Genomic DNA, 9,396 nt, shown 5'->3' on the forward strand with positions numbered 1-9,396 from the left:
TTACATATAGTTTAAAGAGAATTTACCTTCTACTCTCTACATTCCTCCGATGAGGAAACGTTGAAGGCTTGGACAAAAACTATTCCAATCGCAAGAGATTCAGCGACATAGGGTATAATACAATTTTTGTAATTTACGCTTCGACTTACATTGATGATTGTGGTGGTGGTGATGGTGATGATGATTATGGTGATTACTATTGTTATAATTGGAATTGTGTGAAGATGTTGCGGACACGTTTATTATGTTGTTTGCAGTTGCAGATTGCGTTTGGGTAGGGTTATTTTGCATCGGAGTGTTGTTCAGTAGCATATTGTAATTGGGGCGATATCTTTGCGACGTAGATTGGTAAGATTGATAGTTAAATAAATGGTTTGTATGATTTATATTTACAATTGAATTAGTCGCTAATGACGAGGATGCCGAAAGAGTAGCCGAACCAGCAGCGTTTGCGGCGGCAACAGTGCTGCTGTTTATGACGAGAGCAGCGGCTGCTGCGGCCAACCCACTTGTAGATGACGACGCAGCAGCTACTGCCGCAGAAGCTATACAATGCAATATGTGATTCTGCTGTTGCTGTTGACTATGCTGATGATGTTGCATCGACTTCGACTGTTTGTGTTTGTGTGACAGCTGTTTACCGTGATTGTTGTGGAAGTTGTGATAATGAAAGTGATTAGACCGTCGTCGGTGGTGGTGATGATGATGGTGGTGGCGATGTCACTTTTCTTCATTGGCCTGTGGTTGGTGTTGAAGTGGATGCTGCTGCTGTTGATGTTCACTATTTTGTACATTGGGTTGTGTTGCCACCTGCACCTGCTGTTGCATTGACCCCGACTGTATTTGTTGATTTTGGTTGTGAATGTGTTGACAAAAAGCCTGTAATACTTCGAAATGAGTCATCAAATTAGCAGTTTGGCTGTCGTAGTGCAAATGCCGTGTTATTTGTGCCCCTAAACGTCTGAGTAAATCAGTAAATATTTTTTCTTCCTTTCGAATCCAGGGTCGGCGGTCATCCTGTACTTGGTATGGGGTTAAATGTACGTGTATGTTTATAGCTGTGAAATGTATGTAGATTTGAAAAATATTTAAGGCTTAATGACATTAATGAATTGTTGAAATAGCATACCCATTCTGGTTAAAGTCTCCAGCAAACTTCTTGATGTAATCCATGTATTTTTCTGACCTCCATGTCCGCCGTCCAACCAATACATATCTTTGATGCGTGAGAGCAATCGCCCCATAGTGCTATCATCTGGAGTTAGTGTTTTCAAATAGTGAAACTCATAAATGAACTGAAAATTAAAAGTAAGAAAAATATATATTTTTGAAATCATACAAATCTATATGTTACCATCTGAAGAATGCCAAATTGATACATATGTTGAATTATCACTATTTATTACATACAACATTTAGAATATACTAAATAATGAAAAAACTATAGGCATGAAGGTTTTTTTTTATATCAAACATGTACAATTTAATATTGCGTAACCCAACATGGTCCCTTATTTACCCAAACTTAAATCTTCACAAGTCAATTTAATCATTTATCTGTAAAAACTAAAACCATTGATACTTTGTAAACAACCCTTTCCTATCATATTACCTTTCATGCCCGAGAATTTTGCAATATACACCAATATTCTTATATATTGTCAATTACAAAAATACCTAATGAATACGATACGATAAATATAGGGTAAATGCTACTTTCAAATGTTACGATTTTTACACCGCTTATAAGGACTCACTTGATTGAGTACGACACAGCCCTTGCTGAAGCCGATCAAAATTAATTTGGACTTGTCTAAATTCAGGTTCTCACGCCACCACAATGGATTAGAGTGTTGTTGCGAAGTGGACAACTGTGTTGGAATCTGATGCTGTTGTCGATGTTGAGACGAACAATCGTTACTGTTATTTAAATTGTTGTAATGTTGCATTTTGTCATGATTCTGCTCAGTTTGCGCTAAATTCTGTTGTGCTGGATTGATAATAGAAGCAGATGGCGATGTGTCACAAGGATTGTTGATTAATATTGAGCCTCCCTCATTTGTCCCATTATCTGAACATCGGATGGATCCACTTGTAGATGGGGAATTTACATCAGTAGAATTTGGAAATATAACGGCTCCGTCCGCGTCAACAGTTACATTTTCTTGAACCTTTAAAATATGAACATATGATAGGTGTACTGTATAGAAACGAAAACTATTTACCTGTAAAATATCGATGTCCATCTCTTGACTGCTATCACTTGCGTTTGATGATGACGATGAGGAATCGGAAGAAGCACTTGACAATGTAGATGAGACTAAAGCAGCGGCGGCAGCAGCAGCTGCAACAGCGGCTGCAGCCTGGGCTGCCTGGTCTAATATTTCATTTTCTGGTATCGATATCAAGCGTTGAGATAAGTTTTGTAATAATCTGTGGGTAAAGTTTGAATAATTAATAGGAAACTTTTTACAATTTTATTAAACCGGAATCTCACTTTTCCAAATGTTGTAGCGCATGATTCATTGGCGTGTGATCCGGCACACCAGCATTATTTCCTCGCACAAAATTATCAAAACAGCTGAATGTCTTAAATTCCATTCTAAAAATGAATATAAATAAAAATACATAAGGCTCACATACTTGAAGCTAGTCGAAACTCAAACATTAATTTGAGTAATGGATGCTAAATATATACACAATATATTGATTTATGGTTTAAAATAGATTTCTACAAATCTTAAAGTTAATAAATGTATTATTGATTTCAAACTGGTACACAATTATTTCCAGTTCCGGTTTCTTCATATTTACCTCACAGGTCTCACGACTATAATATGGGACCGTGGAAATGCTTCACGCAATAGAATGGCGGAATTTTCTAGATTGTATTTCATGTAACCCCGACTGTCCCGATTGGTTTCCATACTTTCTGGGAAATCCTAAAATTATAATACGTTTCATATATTATTATTATTATTGTTGCTGAATATTAGTGATAAGTAATAATTCCATACAAAAATATTTTATTTATTTGCATTGACATATAACTTTACCTACCTGTACATCCCCACCGAAGTAGACAACAGCCGTAGAATCGTCCACATTTTGATTATGTTGCCTTATGATTGGCGGACAATAAACTATATCGTTGGTCCTATTTTGGAACCCAGCAACAGAAAATATTCGAAAGGGGCCAGCTGATGTGCTTGGTGTGCATAAACGATCCGCACTGCCACCAAGCATTACCTCAGAGTTCGTGACACGTTTTTGCAATTGATAAAAGTGTTCAATGGTTACCTTAAAATGCAATAATAAATAATATATATTGGAATATTTCCGCTGTTAAAATAATACTTATTTTATAATGAAATAGAAAATTGGGAAAAGACTTCATGTTTGCTGTATGTGCAATTCCGCAGTCACATGACTTTCGGAGGCAAAATAAATACATAATTTGCATTTTTATATTTCACCCTCAATATTTTTTTCGTAGAATTTTAGGAACATTATCAGTGGTAAACAAATTGTGAGCCTCCGGTTTTTATTTTTTGAGATAAAAGCCACATAATAGTGGTCACTCACGGGACTTGAAATATACATGACTTTGCTAATAATGGGAAACCTCTGCGACAACATTTTGAACTTTAAATATCTTTTACATAATTAAGAAATATCCAGCAGTTTCAAAATTTGGCCTGTGCTTTTTGTGAAGTATTTTTCGGGATCACACACGCGACATTTTTGATTTTGCAGTTTTTCTTCTTAGCAATTTTTGCAGTAACTTCACGTATCTAAAGGCAATTTCCTTTTCCTGGAAATGCCCATATATCAAATTCCAGAGTACCTGCAAAATCAAATACCGATTTTGCTCGACCAACAAAGAAAATCCTTTGTTAATAATATGTAAATAAGGACGACATTTAGTAATTAAAACCAAAACTGGCAATGAAGCGAACAAAAATAAATAAAATCTTGTGAATTATAATCGTTCCTATTTCTGATTATCTATATTTCATGAGAATGTATTTACATTTATTTGTTAAGATACCGTTTTATTCTATATATTGCAGTCAATTTTTATTTTACCTTAAAAATAGTATCTGATGACGCCAACACATTGGACCACACTATATACGCAAAACATCGACGTCAATGAATGAATGTATGCACTTAAAAGTTAATTATACTAATTGACTATTTATTTAAAAAATATGCTTAATGCGTAGATGATTGTTGTAGAAATAAAACACACAACTTTAATAGTAATCATCTCCATCATCATCATCGTCATCATAAACGTCCCGATGACGACCTCCACAGCAGCCTACGAAACGGCTACGTGTATCGTCCAGACAAAGTTTGGTATCTTCCTTTAGCTCCTTCAGTTTTACACGCACTTCTTCTCTCATAAGGTTATAACACATGGCCACAAGGCCCATTCCAATTAACATGTAAATAAAGTTGATTGCCAGTTTAGAGTGCTGTTCGGCAATAGACCTTTGCAATTTTGTTACGGCATTAGGGTCGATAGTGGGATCTTCCTGAACTTTTTTACTAGTTTCGGCAATAAGCGACCCTGTGACCAAGGAAGCGCCAGGAACAAAGTCGCCGAATCCGATTTTGCATAGCGATGTCATGCAAAAATAGAATGAATTTAGAAACGACCATTTCTCCCAATTGGCAAACATAATTGTGCCAGTGAGTATATAGAATATAATAACCCATAGGCATGCTGTTGATGGTACAATTATTTTCTTTCGATGTAGGCTGCGTAAGCTGCCATTTTCCAGAGCCTCTAAACGATGATCTACAATGGAACGTTCGTGAGTGCATTCATGTAAACTTCGATACAGGAACTGAAATGATCTAGCCAAAACTTTGCCCATATTCAAGAAATACAGAATATACAAGGGTATTCCAAAAGTTGCATAAATTACAGTAAAACCCTTACCCCATGGGGTTCGTGGGACCATATTACCATAGCCTATCATAGTTATAACCGATAAACAAAACATCAGTGCCGCTGGAAACGACCAAATATCAGCAGGTTTTCTATAATCATAGCCCTGTTTTATTATGGTGGCAATTTGTCTCTGATAGTTTTGTAGAATTATGTCTGTGCTATTCTGCCATGTTGGTTTATCAAGAGTGTTGTACGTCTCGGTTATATTCCAGAGTTCCTCGGCACATGTACTACGCAATCCAGCAACCTCGGCCTCTTTAGTATCTTCGGATTCCCCTTCAATTTTCCTGAAGGAAAATGCCCCGCATATAGCATATATTACGATGAGAGCACCAACACCCACTTGTGTACACATGAATGTAACAAAATTTCTACAGCATTTCTTAAATCGTTTTCGTGGTCGATTGCTTGGCGAAGACGACGTATTGGAGGAATCTGCTTGGCCATTTCTTTGAATTTTTGACATGATCTCCAAATTTTGCGTCTCTCAATGAAATTATACAACTTCCAAACGGATATACAACGGCTTTTGTTTGTATCGGACAATATTTGTTGCTTCGATTTTAGTCAATACAATTTAATAAATTACAGATCTCATTTCTTCATTCCATTGCGTGTTTCTATAAATAATACTTCTATTTGGACAATGAAGTGGATATCTCTCTTTACGAATCACAAGATGTCGTACAAACGAAAAATGCCTATACGATCGTATTCGCTCTTTGGCGTCTGGGACTCTGCATTAGTTTCACGTTGATGTTGCGAACGAATTCAAGTTCTGAATGTTACTAAACGAACTTTTGAAAAAACTATGACCATTTCGGCATCTACATATCTATCTGAGTGAGAGTAAGAAACGGATGCTATGTTTACGTTATTGAATGGAAGAGCTGAAAATTCTATCAAATAAAAAACAGAGAGCCCAAAATTAAACAAAAGAGAATCGATCCTTCATTTCACAGACACTATGCATTTTTTGGTTTTTGTTCTTTTTTTTTTGGAAATTGTTCGTACTTTAGTTTTAGCTTGTTTAAAGGCGTTCTTTTGAATGGCTATTTGTTTCATTATGTTATTGTCTTTCATGTATAATACTTAGGCAATATATTTATAAAATATGCAATACATAGTACGATCTTCATGTCCCCAAGACGTAGATGTCTGGGGTATCTTTTGTATGGTATTATTGACAAATAATGAACTTTGGGTGACTATACTAGGTCGAGTACGATTCCAGTTGTTATATATACCTATATACATAGTTACTCAGATATATACACCGATCTCCTTTGGCGATATTATCACATAAAGGTTGTCGGCTAATGGCAGCTTAATATCTAGAACACTTTTACCATTCAATATGAAATATATTCACTATTTTTATAAAACATCATAGCGTTCTACTCATATCAACGATATTTGTTCGATTTTTAACTTTTCGTTAACACTTCGTCGTTAGTCCGTGGCTTGTTATCATTTCATCGTTTCTGGCCACATGTAAATGATATGTTGCAATGTTTTGCTGTAGACGAAAATCGATGCACCTAGATCATAGCAATAATTTATATTTATATAATCACAATAACAAAACGTAAATATGTATGTCGGTCTCCTGAAATTTGTTATAAACATTGGCACAACACTGTCTCCATTGTATTTATGTTATCTATTTATTTTTTTTTTTTTGTAATAGCAGTTGTTGCACGTGGGTTACCACCATCAAGCTTACCATCATAATTAAGCGTCGTATTTTATTTGATCGCCACAAAACGCTACCCATGTAGTTTTTGTTCTAATGCAGTCACCGCATAGAACAAATCACCTTTTTTAGTTGACGAATAATAAAGTCTTGGCGAACGTAAACAAATACTAATTGCTATCTACTTTTGACATACTACTTGCAACAGAACAGAGCCGGTCATATTTGATACCGCCGGTGAAAAGTACAGTACACTAGGAAAAATGTAACCAACCTGAAATTATGTATACAGTTATTTAAATATGAACTCGAACACGATATCGTCTTACACAATTCAGATCGACGTCAATTTAATGGGGTAGAAACCTCATTATTTTTTAAATACAAAAAAAAATTGAAGCTTATACCATGGTCCAATCAACAGGTCGGGTAAGAGGCGAATATTATCCGTCATTTTGGTAGAAAATCCCTCAAACTGCCAAATTTTTTGTTTACATTTTCGCACGATTAAGTCAAATTTTCACGATTAAGTCAAATTTTGATAGCTACCCGTCATTTTGGTAGAAAATCCCTCAAACTATCAAATTTTTTGTCTATATTTTCACATGATTAAGTCAAATTTTGACAGTTCGAGTGAAATCATTTCGCCTCTTACGCGTCTTTTTAATTGGACCATGGCTTATACCTTGCTTCGAATCAGAGGTGATGCAAATGTGGTATAGGTTGGTAATGTGGTATAGTCACTTTTTTGTAAACATCTAAAAAATAAGTTAGCAATGATCTGTTTAATTTATTTAACTCAGGTTGAGAATCAGTACCAATTAGATTTTTTATGAAATTGACTTTTTTTGGTTGAAGTTTAAAAATATGGCAATAACTCAAAACCGATTATCTTTCAATTTTTTCCATCGAATTGAAGTAGAAATTATCCACTTTGACAATTAATCAAGACATCAGCTGCGCTAAATGGACTACCTATTCATTGTGCCATGATTTTAACCTTTATTATTAAAGCATTAAAATAATTAGTATGTACTAAAAATCAAATAATATGCGCGATTGGCCACATATTTACCAATATAAGAAAAAAAACTATACATTCCAATTTTTGCAATTTTTATATTAATAATAAACCTGTAATATGAAACTGTAAAAATCTTCTATTAATCAAAATTGTTTTAGACTTTTTCAAAATTTGACTTTTAATGTAAGGATATTTTAATAAAAAGTAAATGTATTTGAATTTCAGATCGCTTAAATGGAACCCTATTTAATTATCCGAACTTCGTATTATTGAACAACTCGTAGTGTAGGTTATATCATGGTACAACTTGTTGTGAATAACAAAAACGCAACTATGTATGTAGGTAGTTGTTTCTTCTGTCAAATAAAAACAAGTAAACTCTCGCAGTACGAGAACAGACAATGAATTATATAAAAATTTGAATTTGAACACATTTTTGTTCTCAAACATTTATTAGAGATTCTAAAGTTTGATAAAATTTGATTTTTTTAAATTTATTTTTCGGATATTAAATCTTATAATATGTTTACATTGTACCGGATTTCGTTAACCCAGTGGGTTTCAATTGTCAATTCCATTGTATACATTTGAAATAAATCCTTATAGAGTAGGTTAACCCGGTAAGAGATTTAATGTAAATGCCGTTTTATCATATCTATTTAATACATATACACTAGTTGCGTTTGAGATATTAACTTCAAAGCACTCCACAGAAAACAGTGGGAACATTTTCTCTTATATCTGCTCATCAATCATTTTTGGTGAGAACATATACTCCTTTAATAAAATAAAGGTCAAAATAATTATGTCTCATTAGCCGTTTAACAAAAAATAAAAATAAAATTTCGAGCCAATTATGTCATTTAATATGCACCAATAGTCGGCACTTTATGAATTTTCGCTTTTTAAACGTTTTACCATTCCAAATGCATCTTTTCCACGATACTGTATTTAGGTTCATTTGTTTCGAAATTTTGTTTACTCGCCGATGGAATAAAAATTTGTTTAATTAATTTGTATTAAATTATATTAAAGTAATAATTATGTAAAATAGTGCCTTTGTGCCAATAGTCGGCATTTTTTTCCAATTGTCGGCATGTTATGTTACATTTTAGTTAAAGAAAAATTACATATTTAATCGATTTTTCTGCCATTTGCAATAATCAATTATTACTATGGGACGTTTCCATCAGTGTTGTATGGAAAAAGATATATAAAACAATATTATTTATTAAAATATTATAATTATAAAACATGATGCCGACTTTGGGAACCTGTTATCCAATTCTCGGCATGACTAAATAAGACATTTCAGAGGTTAATAAAATTTGAGATTAAACAATGTCTTCCATTGTGTAAAACCACTCAAAACTGATATTTTATAAATTAATCGTTATTTAGAGCACTTATTTAATATTTTTTTTCAATTTTGAGCCAAAATGATCGAAAAGGTGCTTATTATTCACCACTATTTTTTCTTAAGAAACATGAATTATAGCTAGGGTTGACAAACCTCCTTGACCAAATGCCAAATTTTGACTGAATAAATGTACTTAGCTCGATTAAATTTTATACAGAGATAGGTTGCAGTGTTATTGAAGATTATTAAAAGTATTTTTCATATTTAGTTACAGGATTTTTTAGTTATTTGAAGTTATATAAAACAGATGCCGACTATTGGTACATGCTGGAATTAGGTGCGTTTACCCT

General features: G+C 33.8%; 3 protein-coding genes across 3 annotated transcripts; all 3 read right to left on the minus strand.

Annotated features, from left to right (window-relative positions):
* On the minus strand, positions 1–720 carry LOC133324420 (uncharacterized protein DDB_G0281497-like). Its single transcript, XM_061533261.1, has one exon. The coding sequence runs from the start codon at positions 601–603 to the stop codon at positions 100–102; it is 504 nt and encodes a 167-aa protein (XP_061389245.1). The 5' UTR covers positions 604–720; the 3' UTR covers positions 1–99.
* Positions 1–6,808, minus strand: LOC133324418 (uncharacterized). Its single transcript, XM_061533259.1, has 8 exons — positions 6,693–6,808; positions 3,061–3,300; positions 2,815–2,942; positions 2,498–2,602; positions 2,226–2,433; positions 1,758–2,171; positions 1,130–1,295; positions 1–1,058 (listed from the first exon to the last, which is right to left on the minus strand). The coding sequence occupies exons 1-8, from the start codon at positions 6,741–6,743 to the stop codon at positions 721–723; spliced, it is 1,650 nt and encodes a 549-aa protein (XP_061389243.1). The 5' UTR covers positions 6,744–6,808; the 3' UTR covers positions 1–720.
* Positions 4,252–5,434, minus strand: LOC133324419 (TWiK family of potassium channels protein 18). The gene has a single exon (XM_061533260.1). It carries the CDS (start codon positions 5,430–5,432, stop codon positions 4,260–4,262), a length of 1,173 nt encoding a protein of 390 aa, XP_061389244.1. The 5' UTR covers positions 5,433–5,434; the 3' UTR covers positions 4,252–4,259.
* Positions 6,809–9,396: the final 2,588 nt, after the last annotated feature.

This window comes from Musca vetustissima, unplaced genomic scaffold (genome assembly GCF_032173495.1).
Source record: "Musca vetustissima isolate MV318-11 ecotype Yass unplaced genomic scaffold, APGP_CSIRO_Mvet_v1 utg6130, whole genome shotgun sequence".
Classification (NCBI taxonomy): Eukaryota; Metazoa; Arthropoda; class Insecta; order Diptera; family Muscidae; genus Musca; species Musca vetustissima.